The 24,907-nt window shown below is 42.8% G+C and overlaps 1 protein-coding gene across 3 annotated transcripts in view; it reads right to left on the bottom strand.

Annotated features, from left to right (window-relative positions):
- SHTN1 (shootin 1) overlaps positions 1 to 20,273 on the bottom strand; it is a 92,562-nt gene extending 72,289 nt beyond the window's left edge. Inside the window, exons 1-2 of one of the 3 annotated variants that reach the window (XM_084634538.1) lie at positions 20,034 to 20,273; positions 7,398 to 7,450 (exon numbers count right to left, since the gene is read on the bottom strand). In XM_084634538.1, the coding sequence (XP_084490664.1) occupies positions 7,398 to 7,438 (41 nt within the window). In that variant the 5' untranslated portion in view covers positions 7,439 to 7,450; positions 20,034 to 20,273. The remainder of the gene's footprint in view (positions 1 to 7,397; positions 7,451 to 20,033) is intronic. The other 2 variants (XM_084634537.1, XM_084634539.1) reach the window with 2 other exon arrangements.
- Between the last annotated feature and the right edge of the window lie 4,634 nt (positions 20,274 to 24,907).

Below are 24,907 nucleotides of genomic sequence, written 5' to 3'. Positions count from 1 at the left end.
GAAAACATGAGGAAGAGGAGCTGCACTGAGCAAGTGGCTGCCTATCTCAACATGTGAGGTGAAGGGAGTGTGAGTAGCTTCAAAGTGGGGAGAGGATCAGACACCTGTTGCTGCAGGGTCGGCTGCTGCTGAGGAGGGCAGCGAGGGCAGGAAGAGGATGGAGAAAGAAAGCTGTAGTGATTGGCAGGGAGCTGGAAGGAATGGGGAGCTTCTTACTCTAACTGCTGGGGGGAGGGAGACAACCAGCTCCAAAGCAGCTAAAGAGGGAGAAACAGCCAGGCGGAAAAAGGCTGAATGAAGCGCTGTCTCAGTACTGTCTGTCTTTTTATGTATGACTGAATCTTTTCCCCAAAAAAGAAAGGAAGGGAGGACAAAGGAGAGTGACACCTCAGTTTCCATTTACTAAGAATTAAACTAAGGTCTTGTTGCTTCCTCCCCTCCCTCTCAGTTTTTCCAGCAGGAAGCCTCTGTCCTACCTCACTGCTAGGAGAGGGGCCTGTACGAGGGAAGTGGAGAAATGCATAATAAGATATAAAAATTATGTACTTAAAATTGTTGTTTCACTTGCCACTGTCACTGGAGAGCACCGCTCTCTTGCGAGGGGATTCTGTGTGATCCACGGCCAGCTAATGCTTAATACTGTAGAGCAATGACATGGTGCACTGATCCACCACACCTCACCCAAGGATCTCAAAGTGCTTCACAAGCTTTCAGCCTCACAACACCCAGGGACGTGGATAAGCATTATTATCGGAGTTGTAAATATACAAAGAGATTAAGGGCCTGATCTGAAGCCTAATGAAATCAATGGGAGTCTTTCCAGCGAGTTCAGTGGGCACTGGTTTGGATCCTTGGTGATTTGCCCAGGGACACATTGAGTCACTGCCAGTCAAGAATAGGACCCAGAAAACCCAATGCTGTCCCTGGCCCTAACCGCTAAATAGAACACCCTCCAAATCTCCTCATAAAACATTTTGTTAAGATAATGTAACAACAAGGAAAGTTAATGACCCAGTCCTCCAGACCTTTACTCACATGGGTTGTCTTTGCACAAGCAGTCCCCACTGAAGCCTCTTTAGGACTACTCACATGAATAAGGATTAATTACATGACTAAGGCAAACACTTATGTACATGAGTAGTCCCTCTGAAGGCAACGTGATTACTCACATGCCCAGTTATTCATATGTGTTTGCAGGATGAGGGCCTACAGGCTTGGCTCCTAACTTTCCAAACAATTTCCATTCTAAGTCATCATTTTCTCACACGATTTCATTTGCTGCTGCTATGCCTCACGGCAAAGACAGGGGGTTTTGACATTGATTTAAGTGAGGGCAGCAGCGAGCACACTGACTTCAACCATGCAATCAGATCTACACAGGTAGACCCTCCACCCCAATCCCACCCCTACTCAAAGTCCATTGAACTTACTATGAAGATTAGTCCATCCCATTTCTTAATATGAGGAAAAAAAATAAAAAACTGTCTTCTTTTACTTCTACAAAAGTAGAAATAAAAGTTGCAAACAAACATTGAAATCTCAGTAAACAACATTTTCAGCTCAAGAAACATATTGATAAGTGATAACAATGCAGTTACTTATCACAATTTAAACAAACCAATCAACCTTGCATTTAAAAGAAGAAAATGAATAGTTAAGGACATCAAATCTAGAACTGCCAGTTGCTCCCAAAGCTACTATTCTTTCTCCAGTGTTAGCAAAATATGAAACACAATGACGCTGTTGAAAGAGAAACTTTAAAAGTATATACTTTGTTTTCATCAATAATCACACTGATCAGCATCAAATGCAAGAACACATGTACATAGCATTACCATTCATTTGAAAAAAGTGTGTTGTTGATTTTAAATACACATAAAACAAACGTTCTTGTGGAACAGTAATTGTAAGTACTTTACCAAACCTTCTGCTGTCAGTATTAACTAACAATTCCCATTTAGCAGTAGCCCTTAAAAGAGAAATGTTTAGATATCAAAATCAAAAATGGGTATGTAAGAAATCACCAACATCCATGGGTCAGAGTTAAGGCTTCTTTGCCGTGATAAAATATGAGTTTAAGACAGAGGTGTTTAGGACGTCAGTAGTGTAATATTTATAGTGTCCTTACTTGGGTTTTTTATGAAGTACTACAGCTGATTATTATGTTATTATTACATAATTGTCATTTAACAACTCAATCTGAATTTCTTAGCAAGAAAACAAATCTGTTGATATTTTAACAACTAGATTCTTTTAGTTCAATTTATTGAATTAGTTTTATATTAATTTCTCTCCAGGACCTGATCTTTCAAGAGTGGTACACGTAAGGATCATACTCCAGAGACTTGGCAACCGGCTAGTACTAAGGTTTAGATTTCTGCCTTCTGGTTATTCAAGTTACTAAGCAATTCTTCAGTGGCAATTAGCAGATCCTCTAGCTGCCTGCAAGTCTCAAGCTGTGGAATCTCAAAGGCCTTCTGTTTTTCTGAAATTTCAGTACTCCTAGCTGGTAGCCATGGAATCTGCCAGCCAGCATTCCCTTTTTAAAGAAAAGATAATTTCTGATATAGCTTACTTCTTACAAGAGGAAATATGTGAATACTGAAGATATCCATGCAGTATAGTATTGGACATGTTAGGAGAGGGATGGAAGACTTCAAAATTGACCAGCATCTTGGGTCAGCACAGCACAAAACCTGTCATTGCCTATTCTACACTCTGATCCTACAATGTGATGTGTTTAAGTGGTTGCCTGCGCCCACGTCAAGCTCCACTGACTTAAATGAGACTCCGCATGGATACATGAGCCCACCAGGCAAACCACACTGGAAGTCTGGAGCACTAGGGTGAAATCTGAGCCATGTTGATGTCAATGGGAATTTTGCATCGATTTGAATGAAGCCAGAATTTCACCCCTAGATCCTTGCAACTGGCTCAGTTATCCAGCTGTGAATCTGATCCTGCACTCACTGACATCAATGGCAAAGCTCCCATTAAGTGCAATGGTGCAAGATCAGGCCCTAGGAGAGAAAAGTCAACTTATTTTTCACTTAAAACAAGAGAGCAGACTTTGAGCCACGTATTAGATAGAACGGCTTACTACATTTTAATTCATCTAAATAATCACGGGATATTATTTATCCTAGATGTCTGGATGCATCAAAGTTTACATAGTCATCACACAGTGAATTAAGTCACTTCCACAGTTTAGCCAAAAATTCCTTTTTTCTTGACATGGTTATTTTATGAAGGACTTTGAAATGTTACAATTTTAGTGAAAATATCAAATTAAAAATTAAGTATTGTCCAAGAAGGAATCACATGGCATTTGTCACGTCCAACGTAAAGAGAAAGAGACATGCCATCAATATAGGGATCCATCTTCTTTGTTTCTAGACAGACGGTTGCTAATAGGAGATTCATTTTCAAACAGCCAAGTAATTACTTTCCTTTTCCCACTGCAGTACCATGTGCCATTTGGTCTCAGAGAAACTGCATATATACAGAAAACACAATGAAAACATACAGTTTCCCCTTTTAAAAAAATTTTTTTTACTGAAATTTAAAGTACTCCAAATTAACAATCCCTACTCAGTGAAAGCCACACAAGGAAAGGGAAATTAACAATGACAAACAGTATCAAAGATACTGTATTACATACACTGTTTCTTGAAAGGTTCTGTCTCAGTCCCTTTTCTGCTGGCAGGGTGACAAAACACTGCCCATGCTGATGCACAAAAGTAGTTCCTGTATGATCTATAGCAAGTATTCATAAATATGTATTCGTTCCCTGACTTTGAATGCTTCAGAGCTGCATATTACGTATCTAAGGGGAGAGGGGGAGTTCAGTTGACTGTTAAGTTACCTTGACGTTTTTAGTCCTAGTTTGTTTTTGTTTTTTAAATAAGAAGGTGACCTATAAAGGAAAATAATTGGGGCTGTGCCTTTTTTACTCCATTAAGATGTGTAAACCAGGCTGGAAAGGAATTTTTTTGAGGAAGAAGGGGGGACAGATTATTTGATTTTACCTTAAAATATTAGGAATGTCAGTCTTATTTTGCTGGATAACTCACTGGAGATCTCAATGTTGATTGTGTACTTTCTCACACCTTAATAAGATGGGCGAGGGGGAATTTTTGACTCAGATATCTTTCCTTCTATTACTTGCTTGAGTTTTAAAATGTTAGCCAAAAAGTGTTTTAAAATGCCCAATTTAAAACCACTTCCTCTCTCAATCAGGTTTTCCCTGGTGTCTCTGACATCATGCTCTAGTTCTTCATAGAATCTTCCAGGGGAAAACAGGATAGAAATTAAGGTCTAGTCTAATATAAAACCAGGCAGGAAAAAACCTTAACACAAAACAAAAAAGTTTTTCAGGCCTTCTTTCTACATTAAAGATGTACAAAGGGCACAGATCTAGTTTTCAGTTTTCTTTTCAGGTTACTTTTGACCCTAGCTGTTTGTTGCGTGATGAACTCTGCTTGAATTTGTAATATATACTAAATTCTTTTCCAAGAAAGAAAAATATCTGGCATGGCATCTTCCATATTCACAGAAGAATGCACATCTTCATTTTGGGAAAATGGCCAATAAACTGCGGTAGAAGCACATACACTACTACCTAGCTTTTATATAGTGCTTTCCACATGTAGGTCTCAAAGCAAAGCAGTTATCTGTCATTATCTCCATTCTACAAATGGGCAGAGATGCAGAGGGGTGAAGCAACTTTCTCAAGGTCACAGTGAGAGAATGGCACAGCAAAGAATAGCAATGAGAACTCCTGACTTCAAGTTCTATGCCCGGTCAACTGGACCAGTGGTTCTCAACCAGAGGTCTGGGGCCCCTTGCGGGGGCAGCGAGCAGGTTCCAGGGGGTCCAGCAATCAGGACTAGCATTAGACTCGCTGTGGCCCAGGGCAGAAAGCCGAAGCCCCACTGCATGGGGTTGAAGCCCGGGGCCCTGAGTCAAGCCACCTGAAGCTGAAGCCTGAGCAATGTAGTTTTGCAGGGGTCCCTGTGGTGTGGGGCCCCAGGCAACTGCCCTGCTTGTTACCCCCTAATGCCAGCCCTGGCTTTTATATGCAGAAAACCAGTTGTTGTGGCACAGGTAGGTTGTGGAGTTTTTATAGCATGTTGGGGGGGGGGGCGGGTCAGAGGCTCAGAAAGAAAAAGGTTGAGAACTCTTGCACTGGACCATGCTTTCTCCCATTCACGCTAAGGGCTTGATGCGGCAAATTCCGGAGCATTTTGACCTGTCTCCTGCAAAAAACACCGGCACATACATAACTTTAAGCAAATAAGCAGTCCCGTTAAAATAAAGTTAAAATGTGTTTAGGTGTTTTGCAGAATCAGGACCACAATGCTTAGCACTAGGCAAAAGAAATCATCAAAAACCAAACTAATTTTTAATTTGGGGGGAAATTCTGAACAATTATATTTATTTATTTGAAAAAAAAAATCATTTTGTTGGGGGGAAGAGAAGGAGGAAAGCTTTGACAAAAAATGTTGATCAGTCCTGCTGGAAGCTCTCTGAAGACAGATATGACCAGTTCTCCTAGACTGCAGGATGAATCACTATGATACCAGGGTTGGGAGGGTTTGGCGTGGGAGAGGTATGCTGGGAGCAAAAGAAGGAACCGGATGGAAAAATTAGAAAAACTTTAGCCAGGGAAGAGAGATGGATTTTGTCAGGGGGAGGGAGGGCAGGCAAGAGAGGGAGAAGAGAAATGCATTCAGCACAACAGAAGGCAAAAGAGAGTCAAATAGCTACAGACATCGCTGAATTTTAGTGGGGAAAACCAGTTTTGAGTTTCCTTTACTAGTCTATCCATTAACATTTTGCACCATATTTGCAACGTGGTTGCAACATATTTCATAGAATGAGATCTGGAGTGTCCATACAACAACTTTCTTCCAAGATGTAAAAACTATCCCATGTGCATTAACTGCCAAACACTCATAAAGAAGAGGGAGAACTTTCACTGTTTGCCCACACTCCCTCCCTCACCCCCAGCTACTTCCCACGCTTTCTTTTATTGCAGATATCCACAATAAAACTACTTCCTCATTTACATGGTGCATTTACTGAATGGCAAGACCACCATCACACTCCACCTCATTTTAACGAATCAGGTCCCCCCCACTCCGCAGTCAGCTGTTCGTCTACAGCGTAGTCCAGGTTCACGATTTCCCACCGCTTGGAGAGTCTCAGGCACCTCTGAAAAAGCCTTGGGCACACGTCCCTCCTCCTCAGCCAGCCCAGTCCGAGCTGGGCTGCCTCCTTTTATCTGTCCCTTCCACCTGGAGCATGCGCAGCAGGGGTAAGGGGTCGTGGTCTCCAGGCCCCACAGTGATTAGTCAGGCCCCATTACCCAGTGCGGGATTAGTATACACAGACCAGGTACTGAGTCTCCCAGTCCGGATCAACTCACTTTGGGTAGTGGGGCTTGCCCTAAAACTCTAAAAATAGCTGCAGCTTGGGCTGGAGCTCAGGTTCTGAAGTCTAGGGAGGATGAGCTTCAGAGCCTGAGCAGCAAACTTGATGCACTCCCAGAGTCACTGGCTGAGATTTCGAAACTGACTCAGGGATTTAGCAACTAACAATTTCCACTGAAAGGCCGCAGAACCCTCAACTGATTCCAGTGGAAGTAGCCTGGCTAAATCCCTGAGTTACTTTGGGGATTTCCAATGATTCTGAGACCTCCATTACTTTACTTCTTACTTTAAGAAGTCCAATCCTGCAGTTCTGACTTGTCCATATGAAGTCCAGGGGAGTTTCACCTTCATCAAGGCTATAGGCTCAGGTTCATCTATAATCCTTAATTCTATTAAAATGAATTAAAAATCTGGATGGGAGACTGATTTCAAATGCTTCTTTTTTAAAAAAAGATTGCATTCCTACATTCACAAGATATTTTTAGATTTAAAAAAATAAATAAATATGCATTTCATAAAATGGTTCTGACAAATGAGATTCAGACCTGGGGGAAGCAAGTCTTCCTGAGATATTTTTGAATGATTCACTTAGTCCACATTCATATCTGAACCACTTTTACACTGGGTGCTGCTGCACCCAAAGTTAAAAACATACATAATTTTCTAATGTAGACTAGGCTTGGCTGTGTGATTGTTGAGATATAAATTTACAATTCAGGTATTGGAGGCATAAGGCCAAGAAGGATCTTGCTACATCCTTGAGGCACGTGTTTGTCTCACAACAATCATACACATTGCTGTATGTTATTCTTCACCTCTTAGCATACAGTTAGCCTTCAGCTGCTACAAGAGACAACAAAATTTCCCTCGATATATTTGGACTCAGCTGAAGTCAGTAGACAAACAAAGACTTCCAATATCTAGTACATTAGGTGTTAAGGAAACATATTGCAGAGTACAAACCTCCTCTTTCTTTTTGTTGTTTGCTGCTCTAAGATCTTCATATTCACCGATAGCTATAAAAAAGAATTAAAAACATATTTTAGTAGTACACTCATGGCCTGATTCCATAGCTGCTCCATGCACAGAATTCCCATTGACTTTCTTATTCATTCATTTTAAAGCTATCATGGTTATCTAATCTGACCTCCTATGTTACACAGGCCAGGGAACTTTATGTAATAACTCCTGCCTTAAACCCAATAACGTGTGGTTGAACTAGAGCATTTCTTTAGACTTCAGGAACCTATGGAGTGTCTGCAGAAGAAGATGGGTCCTAATAATCAACGAATTTTGTCAATCAACAGTTAGAAAGAATCAGTGACAGGGATTCACGTTTTTAAATCCAAATTAGAACAGATTAGGGATCAGATATTGTTTTAGTGCTGGTGTCTCATGAATCATCCTAAGATACTTCTATGGCTCCCAGTACTGTAATCTCGGAGTACGTCACAACCTTTAATGTGTTTATCTTCACAACACCACTGTGACGTAGGGAAGTTCTATTAGCCACATTTCACAGATGGGGAATGGAGTCACAGAGAGCCTAACTTCCACCGATTTAAATTGGGAGTTGGACTCAAATACCTTTAAAAATCTGACCCTTGGTGACTTGCCCAGGGACACCCAGGAAGTCAGTGGAGAAGGGGGGCATGGAACCTGGTCTTCAGTGTCTCAAGACAGAGCCCAAACCACTGGACCATATTTCTATCCCAATCATAAATGTAGTATATTACCTGAGAACTAGGAATTCCAGCTTCCATTTTATTGTCAAAGGACTTTGATTTATACATATATTTATAAACGACATTTGTTTCCTCAACCTGCAGTGCACACAACTTTGCTGAATAGTTGCTTAAGCTCAATGCAATGACCTCTGTCTTCTTTGACCTATTCCCACCCCCACAGGTTTGTCGTCCCTTCATTATGTCATGTGACATTACATATTTTGGTCTTTAGGACAGGGACCATGTGCAATCTGTCTGTCTTCTGAGGTACTGTGGACATCTTGTGGAAATAAATTAAAGAATACAAAAAAATATGGTGCAACTCTCCAGAGGGATGCATCATTAAACACAGCAACCAGAGTATCTGAATATGGTAGCCATTGTTCCTACCTCACCCACTTAAGCACTCACTATCTGTCACTATCTTTTTCTTTTGTCTTCACAAAAAAGTGGCACTGGTTTAACTTAAGCAAGGTGATACTTTTAAACTGATATAGTTAATCTGGGGCAAAAGGCTGTGTGAACATTTATTTTTGTTTAAACCAGACTTATTTCAGTTTGCCTAAGTCAATTAGGAATGGTCTTTAAAACAAAATAAGAGTGTCCACACCGCTTTTTGCGCCAGTTTAACTAAACTGGTTTAAAAACCAATTTAAGTTAAACTGATGCAACTCTCTCTTTAAACGAAGCCCAAGATGGTAAACTTGTTGGCAATCTGCAAAAGTGTTTTTCTATCTAAGGTATTTATATATGCCCTCTGCCCCCATTACTGTCTTATCTAAGCACTTTATAAGGATAGATACATTAAAAAGAATTGCAACATTCCAGTGAGGTAGAGAAGTGCTATTATCCCCATTTTACAGATGGGTAACTGAGGCACAGAGACTTGCCCAAGGTCACACAGGAAGTCTGTGCCAGAGCAGGGAACTGAACCCAGGTCTCGCAAGTTCTAGGCCAGTGCCCTAACGACTGGACCATCTTGCCTCTGTGTGTCTGCAGATTAGCTAACTGGCCATGTCAACTGCAAAAGGTAATTCAAGGATGCTGGGCTCCTTAAAAGTAGCTTAGGCTACGTCTACACTGCAGGCAGGAGGTGCCACTGCAGCATATGTGCATATACCCAAGCTAGCATTGAGTTAGCTAACCCATTAAAAACTAGTAGCCACAATAGCTCAGGCAGCTACATGAGCTAGCCACCCAAGTACAATCCTGCGCAGATTACGTACTCTGAAAACTAGCCTGTGCCACTGTGGCTACACTGTTATTTTTAGCAGGCTAGCTCGCCCAAAGCTAGTTCAGGTATGCGTACACGTGCTACAATCACACGTGCCAACTGCAATGTAGACACGCTCTTTGTTAGCCATTTACAAGAGAGTGTGTTGCGAAAACGAATACTCTGGGCTACCAGAACCATGAATCTACCTCTATTTCCTAACAGAGGTTCTCCCCCCCTCCCAACCTTTGCTTGGCTACAAACTGTGGCAACCCCAAAACCACAGTGTCTGTACAGAGCCACCCAGGACTTTCAAAGAGAAAAGCACAACAAAACCACTGAAAATGTGACCACAAACCACATGCAAACTCACCAGATATCTGCAGATCTGAGAGATAAGGAAATTATATGGAAAAAATATACACACAGAGATAACAGAGCAATAAAATTAAGTTCTCTCTTAGGGAATTAAAAATGAATTGCCACTAGCTAATATCCTATTTATAAGAAATTTCTGGGTTTGCTTTATGACCATGAAAGACGACGTTTGTAATCTCAATAGACCCCAGCCAAAGATGTGAAAATAGAGGTTCTTGTTGTCTTGGTAGGTATAGCTCCTTGGAAGATGCTAACAGTTTCTAGGTATATTTAAGGATAATGCAAACTTGGTATGTAGGACTTAAAATGACTGGATCAACAAACCAGTTTTAAGCCTGGAATTCCTACTGCATTCCATCCTACTGTTTAGTTAGCCCCATACACAAATCAGTCAGTCAATCAAGGCCTGTCAGGCCATGATCTTTTATTGTCATTAAGAAGTTGCCCCCTTTTCCCCGTTTTAATGCTCCTGACATGGACTCAGAAGAACCTCGTTTCATATTGAGACCTCTGCTAACATTATATGGATGACAGCTTCCAGAGGACACATGTAGACCCCTTTTATGGAATCTTTAGGTGAAGCGTTCTTAATAAATCTCTTCCCTAAGATAGCTCACAAAAGTTTTAAAAAGTGGATCTATGCTGTGAATCAAATTCTTGGTTAGAGTGGAACAAGGGTGGCACTTAAAAGGTATCCGATGAAAGATGCAACAACCTTTTTCTAGTGGAGCCTTTATGCAGGTTTTTGGTTTTTAAGCATTAAGTCCATACTGTATGCACTTGGATACCAAACAAAGTTCAGTGGCATCCCTAACTCAAGTTAGCCAGGATCAGATGTCTACAAGATTCACTTAACTCTAAAATTCCATGTGTGACTGATAATCATCTTCTCATAATTCAACAATGTACTGGGTAAACTCATGACAATTAATAATAGTACCATATACTTATGTAGCACTTTGTTTAAAGTCCTATACCAATATTAATTACAGGCAGGCAGAAAATATATTACAGATGGAGAACAGAAACAGAATGGTGAAGTGATTTGCCCAAACCCTCACAGTCAGTCAGTGGCAGAGCCAGGATTTTATTCTAGTCTACTAAGGTTCTTCTACTATATTCATCATTGTGGTACCTGAGCCCTTCAAGAGTTCCTGGCTCCCAGCCCTGTGCTATTTCATACTGATTATGTGAATGTGAATTAGTGTATAGTAGAACTTCACTAATCTGCACAAAGAAAATGGTGCTCTCTTCCCAGCACAACATCACATTATCACAACCATGGTCAGAAGAGGGAGAAAGTGGTGATGCTCTTCCCAAACTACTCCCATAAAATTCTGGAATAGCTGCATGAAAGACTCAACAGTGTAACATCTTATCACTGTACACTGTCTATACTGTAAACATTAACTTTCAGAATAACCACCTCACATATAGTTTTTATGTATAATAGGGATATATCACACTTTTCATAGTTACTGTCATTCTGATATCAGTTATGCTAATGTAAATAAGGATTAACTATTGAAGTCAATGGACTTAAATTAGCGTAAAAATCAGTGAGATCAGAATGATGCCTACTGTTCCTGACTAGCTGTTTGCAGACTCAGGAACACATGACTGCTTTGGTTCAAGTCTGCAAAAATACCATGGGGCCACCAGAAGAGTGCTGATATGCTGGCCCACCACCACCCTGCTGAAAATATTACTATTATTTAAAATATTCAAGCCACAAATTATCAAAATGATTGAACAAAATACATTCCGTGTCTACACATTGATACCATGTTCACTTGGTCCCAAAATTCAATTGTCCCCCCCAGAAACAGGTATTAGTGAGGTTCTGCTAGGCTGAACTGTAGCATACAACTAAAGCAAAAGACAAAAATATAAATGTAGTGGTCGCTGTTTTACTGATAATGAGGTTAAAGATACATTTCCCCTGGAACTGAGTGTGCTAAAAGCAGATCATTATTTGATATTAATTTATTACACAAATGCTAAAAGTGGATTTATTACTGGAACAATGTCATACAAGCAGAAGTATGAGATGATGAATCTGCTTTACAGTGAACATTAGACAGACACACCTATGCTTATTATATAAAAAAGTGCTCTAGTAGTGCTCTCTCTATCACCCTTTTTTGCAGTTGCATATGACTTTTTGAAATGTTCACCTTTTGGGCCAAAAATGTTCATGCTTAATCTCAGTCGACAGGCGTAATATTTTCTGTTTGAGCAAACGCCATTCAGCTGATTTTGAATAGATGAAAAATCTCCATTTTAATGTTAAGACTCTTTTCTCCCTCCCCAACTCTCAGACAGTTTGCAGTTTTCTGGGTTAAAAAATGTCTTTATTGACAACTAGATGTGTATAGGAGTGGGGGGGGGGATTGGTTATAAATTCACTTGTATGTGTGGGTGGTAATAACTTGTGCAACTACCATTTACCATCATAGCCAATGTCACTATGGACTGAAGGTTCCCTTAGTCAAGTCAGATCCTCAGCTGGTGTAAACCAGCATGGTTCCATTGACTTCAGAGGAGCTACATAGAATTACCTCAAGTAAGGATCAGCCCACATGATCTGATATGCTCTTAATTCTCCAGCAGAAGGGAGCTTCTCTCTAATTTATAAAGCCTCTAGCACATCTGAATGCTCAGAAGACAGAAAATGCAATAGTATTTGTATTGTATACAAAATTGTAGTAACTTTAATTCTGTCCGCTTTTAAATATGCATAATGATGTAGCCTTTAATTACCTAATACCTCAAAAATATTATCCTATTTTTTGTTGCCATCTTTAGATGCACTAATGCAAGTTACTCCATGAATGCCAGACAGACACCATATAAAACATACACAGTAAAATGTACTCAGACAATATAAAGTTATAATAAAGGAAAGCATTATGTGTTGACATACGCAAACACATACAACCGTAATTCTAAGTGGTCAGTCCTGCAAGGGGCTGGGCAACCAAGAGAGTCAATAGGGCTGGCCCTTGCAGGGGTGAAACCTATGTCACTATTAATGGTGTTTCATTCATTTAACCTTACTCTAAAATATTTTATTAGCAACACATATATTATGTCAGCTTACAGAAAAATTCAGTTTCCAGCTTACTTGATTGTGAAGTTTGAAATATACTGAGAGCTTATAAATTAACAGGGTACAAATACTGTATACAACAAATTCTTGTGTGAAATAAAAGAAAAACATTCTACAATATTTTAAACAACGTCAGTGAAAGTAATATTTGAACTTTAAGAATGTTTGAGGATGTATCACATGAAAAACAAGCCAGCTAAACTTATACACAGACACAGTAAAATAGGAATTATAAGCCATATAAACCGTTAATGCAACTTATAGTATTCCTCTGAGAGACAGCTTGCAAGACATACCATTCAACAATTGTTAGTGTCAGTCTCCAAAGAAAACAAATATCCTAGTTAAGTGTACTGTGCATGCATGATCATAAATCAGAAAAGAAGTTATATAGACAGTCTAAGCCAATGAGGCTCTTCTAGTATGGTAAGTATACAATAAAATATGATATTACATACAAAAAACAAAATTGAAAATGTTAAGGTTGCTAAGATGCACAGGATGGCCTATTTAAGGATTCATCAGCAACCTTTATTCTGGCATTTCCTTACTTCTGAGTGCTAGACTTTGCAACCTTATATTCCTTTAATGTATTTTTGGTATGTAATTTTCTAGATTTAAAAAAAACAAAGCAAACAGAAATTCTACCATGTGAAACCATATGGATTCCCACATGATTCATCAGCAGAGTTAGAATCTTTAGGTTCGCACCACAGACCTCTGCCACTTGAACTAACAGAGTAACTGACAGCAATAGCAGGCTGTCACCTTCTTTGTAGGCCAGCACTGGAAGAGGGATGAGACACTTTGCCAGTGGGTTTTTACAGCTATTTGCTGACAGAAATGGAATACAGAGTCTCTGGAATCCTGGGTTCTATTCCAGGTTCTGAGAGGAGCATGCTCGAGCGGTTACAGACCCTTCTGCACGTTCCCCTCTAAGCCTGCCCCCAGCCTGTCCTCATCCAAATCTCCACTCCCCACTCTTGACTGCACATGCCAGTTCCAGCCCCCAACCTTACCATTTCCAGTCTTCCCCCTCACCTCCCTGCTTGGGCCTGTCTTAGGGTTGCCAGGGGTCGGGTTTTCGAGCGGAACACCAGGTCGAAAAAGGACCCTTGTGGTTCCAGTCAGCACCACTGACCGAGCCGTTAAAAGTCCAGTTGGTCCGGGGCTGGCTGGCTCTCTACCTGGCTCTGCACGGCTCCTCGGAAGCAGCAACATGTCCCTTGGCTCCTAGGCATAGGGATGGCCAGACAGTCTCCGTGCGCTGCCCCCACTCCGAGCACCAGCTTCGCAGATCCCACCGGCTGGGAACTGTGGCCAATGGGAGCTGCAGGGGCGGCGTCTGTAGGCAGAGGCAGTGCACCTAGGAGCGAGAGGGTGATGTCACTGCTTCCGAGGAGCTACCCAAGGTAAGCGCCGCCCCGCACCCGCACCCCGCCCTGTGCCCCAGCCCTGAGTATCCCTCAGTTCCTGTGCCTGGCACCACATCAGTCCCAGATGAATGGAAGGAGCAATTGTAGGAAGAGTTCTGCTCAGTCCCTGGCGCCCCAGGATGGAGAACACTCAGTACCAATGAAATCTTCAGTGACTCTACCTGTCAAATTCCAACAAGTCTCTATCGACCATGTGTGAACTGCAATTTTCAGAGTCTCATTAGTTGGCCAGATTCAGGGGGGTTTTCACACAGACAGCAAAAAAAGCACATCTCTACGGCTGCTACTCTGAAACCTGATCTCTGAAATCAGACTCACTGCACCACCCTACCCTACCAAATTTCAAGTCCTTGTTCCAAAGCATGGAGACACTACAGCTTTAAAATGAAACCCTTTTGGGGGTGGTTGTTTTTTTAAATAGGAAAATCATATTTTTCCCTCACCTCATTTTGAGAAATGACTAAACAGTTTTTGTTGAAGTTTTCCAAAAATTCAGCCTAAGGCAGATACCTGGTATGGAAAATTAGGCTTTACAAAGCAATAAGCAACCCAAACCAGGGTCTTACAATGGAAAGTGTTGGGCAACATTCACAACAGGTGGCAGTACCTACACCAACTAAAATCACAAGCTAAAATGTTTGTGCGTCTAATGTTTCACATTTCCCTGCTTGCAAACATTCAAGTAACCTCAATGCTACATTCGTGTCCGTTTTTGTATTTTTATTTTAAAGAGGTTCAAATGACTTCCACAGAATATGGTTGAGTGTCCTTCCATGTCAAATCAACCAAGGATTCCACTTAATCAGAGTAACCGGGTTGAAATGGTCATTTAATCAGATTGTAAATAAAATTGTCAAGGAAAGCAAAGCTCAGTCCATCATACACTCCTCTAGATGAATATCTAATCTACACCAGAAAAGGTTTGCAGCAGATCCAGCATATAGTGGCAAGAGTGTTTTTGCCAGTATAGCTTACACTGGTTCTCTGAATGAAATAGGTTACGCTGGGCAAAAGACCGAGTCTCACCAGGATAAATGTGTCCACACTAGCGCTTTTGCTAGTACAGAAATGATGTTTAAATAAATCGCATGCTTAACCAACTTTACTTAAGCAGTAAAAGGTTTATGTGCAGACCTGCCCTAAAGGGGTGATGGTGTTGTGCTTCCAGTTCCTGCAAGCCTGGAAAGCAAGAGATTAGGCCCAAGAATCATACTGGGTCTGTCCCATAGCACATTTCTCAAACAATAGTACCCCACCATAGCAAAACAGAAGCGTAGCAAAGATAAGAACTGTTAATCGCTGTTAGGGCATCAAAGGAGGATAACAGAGGCTCTACTTTATGTTCCTTCTCCTCTTCCAAACTCCAGAGTCAACACCTTAAAGTGTTTCAGGTAAGGGTGAGTAGTGTGGACCCCACTGGAGATATAGATAGCCCCCTGGACTCACACTTAGTACTGCCAGAAAAACAATGTTATGCTCCCCATGTGTGCTCTTGCGGGGTGGGTAGATTTGTGTAAGTGCACAGTGGGCAGCAATATAAGCAAAACTCCTGTAGCAGCCATACTTTTGCAGGGGAAAGGAGAAAAAGCAGCACAGAGAATACACTATAAAGATGCCAGTCATCCACAGGACTTGATCTCCCATTCTATACAGATCTCCAGGATCCCTGGGGCTGGGAGGCCTCTGCCACAGCCCCCATAACCCAACCACTGAGATTTAATTGGGAGCTTCCATGCTGGTTTACCTTGTGGAGTTTGAGCAGCATTATGTTTGGAGAAATACCATTACCCACTCCTATACAAAGTGTCAGTAAGATTTCAAAACATTTATTTTAGTTACATGTTGCCTGCAGTTACTGAGTGTCCCTAAAGCCAATTTATCTCTATTATCTGAGAAAGGTCATAAATGTCTAAAATGGTTTCCCTTTTTCTTTTATCTGAAATATTAATGGGACAGTGTTAGATTAAACTTGCTTCCTTTATATAAAAAGTTTTAGTTAGCTGTTTAACAATACATAGTTGATTACAAATAAAATAACTTTTAAAATTTTATTATTTAGGTTATTCACCTTTGGCATTTCCCAGAACTTGGACATGTCAGTAGAACTTTACAGGCCCATGTCCTGGTAAAATGCTGCTATATGTAAACTACAAGGGAATAAATGTTTACAAATATTTTCCATTGGAATATTTTTTCCTTTTAAAAAAATCCCAAACTCACATGAGCATGACAATATTTCTGCTGTTCTTAGGTTTTGTAATAGCATCGGAAAACTCCCACATTTAAAATAAATGTATATAATTTATGATAAAATATTGCTCTTCATCTGCATGTGACAGTGTCCCATTTCAAGAACAGATGTGGATCTAGGGCAGAACATACTTGAGCCATGATATCTTTTCCCCAACCTATTTCCTGGAGTGCCATAAGCTCCATTAGATAGTTAACAGTGTTACGGTTGTCTGGCTGGAGATCCCTAGACATCATGGGTGAAATCCTGGCCTTATTCCAACCGAGTTCAATAAGAACAGGATTTTCTCCAAAGTGCCTGTGAGGAATACTCCAAAATGTGTAGTCATTTCAGTGATTGTTGGTATTTTGGAACCAACGGTGCTGATGGACAGCAGTGAGGACTAGTTGTTTAGAATAACTTTATCTAAATTTGTGTATTTGGTGTTGAATTACAGAAGTGTGTCCATTTGAGAATCATGAATGAACACTTATTGAACTTGTTCACAGGCCGGAATACAAGTTAGAGCAGCAGTGGATCCAGCAGTTGGGTTAGTTACTGGGAAATTTAAAAAAAAAAAAAAAAAAAAAAAAAACCACCTTTAAAACTATCTGAAGTCTTAGAGCTGACGCTCAAAAAAATTCAGCTGTACAGCGGAGGAGAGGAGGTAAATTTATACGTCAGACTCATACACAATGTAAGCACCCATGCCAATCACCAGACCTACACCATTCCCACTCAAGAGAAAATTGCATCATACTATTCTGTCCAATATATCCATGCAAATTACTACCAGCTATAGTTAAAAATTTCCTTTTCAAAACAAAGCCATCTCATGATGTGCAGAGGACAGTTTAAGTACAGCTGAAGGAACTGTGATGTAGTGTAAACAAATAAAATGCATCTCAAGTCATAAATCTGCTTCAAAAATTAAAGGTAGAGCTACAAACCCTTTGTATCTGACCACTACAAAGCTGCAAACCCTTTGTATGTTAGGGTATGAGCTGTACTGATCAAGTAGATGCATAACTGAAATGCAAGCAGCTGATAAAGCCAATTCTTCCAGTTCATCTGGCTACTTATAGATTGAACCCAACATCATGGCACAATATGTGTGACAGATTGACAATAGCCTTTCATAACCTGAACAAAGCCTTATCGAATTAAGAAACCTTATTGAATTAGGGTTAATACTTTTGGGGTACACTGTCTGAAAAACACAATTGAGTATGTGTTATTTTGGCATTGTATGCATCTTCTCTAGTAGGGAGGTGTATGCTAATGGACTTCTTCCATTAACAGCCCTTTGAAGCTATCCCCTTGGAGAGGTATCCATATACGTGTTCAAACTGGATTCTCCAGGGGCAAGAGACAAAGAAAGGTTTGTGTTTTTGTTTTGGTTTTTTTTTTAAAAAAAAGCCTGCTTTTAAACTAGCTCAGGGCCTTCTTCCTGATTCAACAAAGGCACGGGACCCCTGGTCCACAGAGGGCACCAATCCTTATGGTAGGGTTGGGAGTACTGGGCCTACTGAGGTCCCATAAGCCCGGGTGCTTGTTCTAAACTGAAACTGTGGTGAACCTGCAATCATAATGCATCCCCTTGGAGGGGGATTTGAAGGACTGCTCCTATTAGAATCCATAGAGTTGGGATGGACTCTGGTAAGCTCATTAGAATGCATGTAGCTGTTTAGCTGTTTTTAATGTTTAGCTGTTTTTAATGTTTTCACTGTAATGCTTTTTTACCTTAAGAACAAAGTAAGCTTGCCTAGGAAGCACTGTGTGGCAGTTTAAACTGTAGCAATTACACCTATTAACCGTCTCTGAAGAGTAAGCAAGCAGGTGTCTTCAGGCAACTGGTCTGTGCTGGGAATAACAGGGTGAAGGCAGGAACTATGAAGCCTGGAAATACCTGGGTCAGCAGGGAGAGACATGTGGGTCTCCATCTTGGAGGGCAATAGCTGGGGAGTTGGAAGTCTGAGAGTGAGTGCCCTTGTTGTATGACTATGGGGAAATACTGGTGCAGTTGTCCTGAAGTGTGCCAATATGCATTCAAGAGACCTCAACATCTACAGAGCTGGAACACTGTATGCCTTTATGAAAAGCAGAAGACAGCAACTAAAGCAGGGGTATCAAACTCATTTGGTAGCAAGGGCCAAATTCCATTTTCAATTTAATTTAGGACTCCATGCTACACTTAAGGCACAAGAGAACTCACACTGATGTCAGTGTGAGGTTTGCATCCAGATCAAGAGTGGATTATAATTCTTATGCAGCCAATGAACTTTTAGTTGTCATTATTTGTTCAGTACTTTAACACGTCCGGCCTTGCTGAGAGGGATAAATGACTCTGGAAGTTACTTCAGAAATGGCAAGGAATGGTATATGGTTTTAGCTTCCCTTGGAAGCCTGTTGGGTAGCTGGATTCTTACCTCATGAAACAAATGATTATCATACACATTGTAAGGAGAGTGATCACTTTAGATAAGCTATTACCAGCAGGAGAGTGGGGGGAGGTATTTTTTCATGCTTTGTGTGTATAAAAAGATCTTCTACACTTTCCACAGTATGCATCCGATGAAATGAGCTGTAGCTCACAAAAGCTTATGCTCAAATAAATTGATTAGTCTCTAAGGTGCCACAAGTACTCCTTTTCTTTTTGCGAATACAGACTAACACGGCTGTTACTCTGAAACCTGTCATTTCTGCACAGAAACATTTTGCCTAATGAGCCTCCTTTTGGCAGATATGTCTGGAGTTCACTGGGGTCCATTTTAGGAAATTTATTTAGGCATTTGATATTGGGTTTATTGTACAGGATTATTTTGCACTTGCTGGGAGGAAGAAAGAGACAGGTTAACCTATGTACATCTTAAAATATTTCATTATCCCATCAACCCAAATCAGCCCACATCTATTATTCCAATGCCAACAGCTGACCTAGCTGCGGCAATCAAGCAAAAACAGATGAGTGCTGGAAGGTGATTTATATGCCCTGAAAAGGGAAGAGATTAACCATTAGAACTATACAAGCCTTCACGAGAGAGAATGGGGAACAAGAGAAAAATCTCAAATCGGGGGAGGTTGGGAGGAGAATCAAACAGGCCTCAAAGTTAGGCCCTCCGGTGACTACCCTGGTTGAAATCGCTGCCTTAGGGGGCCCTGTGCTAGCTCCACGGTGGAGGCGTGAAGCTGGTGCCCAAGGCAATTCGTCTGCAGCGTGCCTTTCTCCCCACCCTTCCTCTGAGGCTGAGTCACACATCAGTGAGCCAGGAGAGTCCCACACCCGCCTGGCCCGGCTTGCGCCCAGCCCCGCTTGTTTCAGGCCGGAGCCCCGGCCGCAAGCGCGGGCGGGGGGTGGCCGGTTGCACGGGGGCTCAGCCGGTGCAATTGTCCCCTCGCCTGCCTGACCCTGCCACGGAGCCCGAGGCGGCGGCGGCGGCCGCAATGGCAGCAGCCGCTCCCTGAAACGCACCAGCTCATCTCCCCGCCCGCCGCTGCCTTACCTCGCGCCTTCAGGCTGGTGAGACGCTCCAGCTGCTTCTCCTCCTCCTGCTCCGGCCCGCTCATGCCGCCGGCTGCGCCCGGAGCTGGCCCGGGGCCGCAAAGAGGCTGGGGCCGCCGGCTGCGCCCGCCCGCTCCGCACCTCACCCTGCCCGGCGCAGCCTCACCTGGGAGGGACCGGGGCGCGCCAGGCAGAGCCCCCGGGCGGCGGCGGCGGCGGCCCCCTGCACATGCTCAGAGCGCCGCCGCCGGCCCAGGGAGCATGTGCGAGGGGGCTGCACACGGGCGGCGGCTGCCCTGCCCGGCTCCGAGCGGCAGGGGCAGGGCCGGGCGATGAGGCCCAAGACAAGGAGCCCAGGGGGGAAATAAGGAGCCAGGACTTGGAGGAGGAGGAGAGCGGGGGGTGGGGGCAGCAACGGGGTGAGGCCATCAGGGGAGGCTGCGGGGGGGAGGAGAAGCTCCTGCCACCCGTCAGAAATTGCACCTGTGCCGCTAGGTCTATATAATGAGACAGCCCCTGCCCCAGAGCGTTAATCCACATCGACCAGAGGGGCAGAGGATGGGAGAAAGGAAGTATTATCCCCGTTTTACAGATGGGGAACTGAGGCACAGGGAGGTGCAGTGACTTGCCCAAGGGTCTAAGGCAGAGGTAGGAACTGCATTCAGCGCCCCCAGGTCCATTGCTTTAAGCACAGAAGGTCCTGCCTTAGGACAGACTCAGAGCAGATTAGGGGTGCAGGAGGAAGACATGGCATGTTCGGGGGGGGGGCAGTGTAAAAGTAACATGTTGGGGCAGATGAGAGATAGAGAGTAGTTGAAGGTAGGAGCAATATAAAGCAATAGGCTTTAGCATTCTGATTTTTATTAAAGGAACAGAAATACACAAGTGTCATAAAGAATCTAAATGTACCCTTAATAATCATCCCCATTAATGTGATCAGTTGTTATGGGGTCAGATTGTGAACATCCCTAGTACAGGCATGGAGAGGTATTGTTAGAAACCCCGCATCACCCTAAGGCAGTTACCTCTCACAGTAGCAGATCCCAGGCTCCTGGGAAGCATGTGTTTTTTCTTAAGTATGTTTAGAAGAATTTGCTTTTTATTTTCTATAATTGACACATAGCACTGTTTATTTTTAATCATTTCCCCCTATTTTTAGCCATTTACATTTTCACAGTTGTGGGAAATTATGGGGTGGTTGGACAATTATTTAGTGACAGTAGGATGTTGAGATTCAAAAAGTTAAAGCTTTATAACTAGAGCCCTAACAAATTCATGGCCATGAAAATGCATCACAGACCATGAAACGTTGTCCGTCCCCCCTGTGAAATCTGTATAGTATAGGGTAAAAGCACACAAAAGTCCAAATTTCACGGGAGATCAGTGTTTCTCAAATTGGGGGTCCTGCCCAAAAGGGAGTTGTGGGGGGGGTGTCACAAGGTTATTTTAGGGGGGGGTTACAGTATTGCCGCTATTACTTCTGCGCTGCACTCAGAGCCGGGCAGTCAGAGAGCTGTGGCTGTTGGCTGGGTGCCCAGTTCTGAAGGCAGCATCCCGCCAGCAGCAACGCAGAAGTAATAGGGGCAATAACACATCATGCCACCCTTCTGCACTGCTGCCTTCAGAGCTGGGCGGCCAAAGAGTGGCGGCTGCTGGCTGAGGGCCCAGCTCTGCATGCAGCAGCTCTGCCTTCAGAGCTGGGCTCCTGGCCAGCAGGCACCGCTTTCTGGCCACACATCTCTGAAGGCAGTGCTGCAACCAGCAGCAGCGCAGAAGTAAGAGTAGCAGTACCGCAGCCCCCGCCCCCTTACAATAACCTTGTAACCTCCTGCCCCCAGTTCCTTTTTGGGTCAGGACCCCTACAATTACAACACGGTGACATTTCAGATTTAAGTAGCTGAAATAATGAAATTCACAACTTTAAAAATCCCATGACTGTGAAACTGACCAAAATGGACCATGAATTTGGTAGGGCCCTATTTATAACCATTAAAACAAACTTTTCACATCACATGTCAAACTATACAAAGAAAATATCCTTAAATCAACAGATCACACCTGTCTTTTTGAGCTTATGCTCAGATAAATTTGTTAGTCTCTAAGGTGCCACAAGTACTGCTTTTCTTTTTGCCTGTCTTTACTATTCATTCATTGTGAGAAGCCTAATTCAAAAATCTAAATCATTGGATTTTGACGCCAATAAGTACTCAGAAAAGAAAAACATGCTGCCTAGATTTCAATTATTATTATTGGAAATATTTTTCCATGGGTTTGTGTGTGTGGTGAAATACACATTTACTGACATTTACCAATAAAAATCTAATCTTTCCACACCTACCCTTATGCCAGAAAGGGGCAGGAAGGAAACTCTTTCCATGCCAGTCCGCAGTGTAGTTGTGTGTGCACCATTCTGTGTACATTTAATGAGCTTATTTGCATATAACAAACTTCCATTTATCATCAACACACCTTCCCCTGTACAGTGATGGGAAGAGGATACAAAGCTGAGCCATGAGGCAAGGTAGCAGGAGACAGGTAAAACAAGCCAGAAAGGTGCACCAATGGCACATGGTGGCCAGGAGGAGCAGCTGCAGGTCATTTGTCCTAGCATTCAAAACTTCCCCCCTGCTTGGAAGGATGTTTGGATCAAGGATTTTGGTCCAGGCCCATCTCTGAAGCATAGTGTCTCCTCGTGGGATAGCATGCTTCTGCCCTGCCCCCAATGTAGATCCGTGCCTTAAAAGGTACAATTGAGCCCTAAGGTAGTGAAAATATCCCAGCTTATCCTGCAGTTTTCATGTCACACAATGTTTAAGATAGCCAACCTGCAGAAATTTGGTTGAGCCTGTCTACCTTTTTCACTGACCTTGGTCAGTTTAGAAACCAAACATTTACTGACGGAAGTGTTAAACTTTCAGAGTGAAATACAGAAGTTAATGCAATATATACAATGCATAACACATACCCCAAGAGTGAATTTAAGGTTGAACTTACTCTTAGAGACCAACTGCCAGTCATAAACTGCTGGAGGTGCAGTCCTGTGGTTCATGGTATCAACAAAGCCTCTCAAGTGAATTACAGCTCTTGTGTTCACTCCAGGAATATCTATTAAACTAGGGGCATAGCTAGCAATTTGAACTTTAGTCTCACACTGACCAATCAATTGCATCTCCCTTTCCCTTCCTCGAGTATACCCATAATTTACTAAGGCATACATAAAAAGAAAAGGAATACTTGTGGCACCTTAGAGACTAAAATTTATTTGAGCATGAGCTTTCATGAGATGCATCGGATGCATTCAGTGCATACATGTCATTACACAAAATATGCTCATAAACATAGCAGGTGAAAGATAAATTTAGATAAAGATATCCACAGTAACAAACAAATAACAAAACAAACTCATGAGAGTAAACTACAAAAACCTGTTCAGTGTTTCTTTCTCCTCCCCACTTCTTCATTCTCTTGTCCTCTCTTCCCAATTTTGTAGGATCTATTGCAGTGAGATGTTCAGTTTGTTCACATGCACATCAAACACCTACTATGTATTTCTCCACTTCCTATCTCTTAGCTAATTCTTGATCATTCTAATGCCCAAGTTCTGGAAAAAAAAGCAGATCTGAATGAACTTATACTTGCAGTGAGTTTTTTTCTACCTTTGAACATTCATATTTGTTCTTTGTGTGTGTGAAGTTCTCTAAACTCCAGTGTGATGTGGGCAGGTATTGGTCTGATCCCTTCATTTACAAAATCAGGTAACATCTGATACTGTACGAGATGCAGAGTACACTAAAAATGACTGAGGGCTTGGCTACACTTGCAAGTTAGAGCACATTAAAGCAGCCCAGGGGCCCTAACTCTTGATGTGCCACACTCGCAAGGCACGTAGAGCGCCCAGACTCCACAGCTGGAGTCCACCACCTTTGTAATCCACCTCCACGAGAAGCATAATACTTGCTGCGCCCCGGGTGGAGCGCCGCGGCACCAGTGTGGACACCCTGGTCTGTTAGTGCATTCTGAGCGGCCTCCAGAAGTGTCCCACAATGCCTGTTCTAGCCACTCTGGTCATCACTTTGACCTCTACTGCCCTGCCCTCAGATGACCAACCGTCAGACGCCACCCTTTAAATTCTCTGGGACTTTTGAAAATCCCGTTCCTGTTTGCTCAGCCAGGTGTGAAGTGCTCTCAGCGAATCTTTCCAGATGACCATGCCTCCACGCGCCAGACAATCCCCAGTATGGAGCAATGGTGAGGTGCTGGACCTCATCAGCGTTTGGGGGGAGGAAGCTGTCCAGTCCCAGCTGAGCTCCAGCTGTAGGAATTATGATACCTTCAGGCAGATATCAAGGGACACAATGGAAATGGGCCATGACCGGTACACATTGCAGTGCAGGGTTAAAGTGAAGGAGCTGCGGAATGCCTACCGCAATGCCCGCAAGGCAAACAGCCGCTCCGGTGCTGCCCCCGCGACCTGCCATTTCTACAAAGAGCTGGACGCGATACTTGGAGGCAACCCCACCTCCACTCTGAAGACCACCATGGATAATTCAGAGCCCAGTTCAACAAGGCAGGAGGAGGAAAGTGGGAGCGAGGGTGCTGAGGAGGAGGGGGACAGCCCATCATCCTAGATGCATGCACCCGGGAGCTGGTTTCAAGCCAGGAGGAAGGTAGCCAGTTGCAGCGGACGGTGCTTGGGGAAGGACAAACCGCAGAGGAGGTGCCCGGTAAGTGGCTTTTATTTTGGGAAGGAAGTTGTTCAGTGCGGACTCTTGGGGCGAGGAGGGTTAGGACTACATGCATGCCTAGATGCGGAATAGGGAGTTGATGTGCTCTCTCACATCGCAATAATCGGCCTTAGTGATCTCTTCAAAGGTC

The sequence above is a fragment of the Lepidochelys olivacea genome, assembly GCF_965140295.1.
Source record: "Lepidochelys olivacea isolate rLepOli2 genome assembly, chromosome: 7".
Lineage (NCBI taxonomy): Eukaryota > Metazoa > Chordata > Testudines > Cheloniidae > Lepidochelys > Lepidochelys olivacea.
This window is presented reverse-complemented; position numbering and strand designations above follow the sequence as displayed.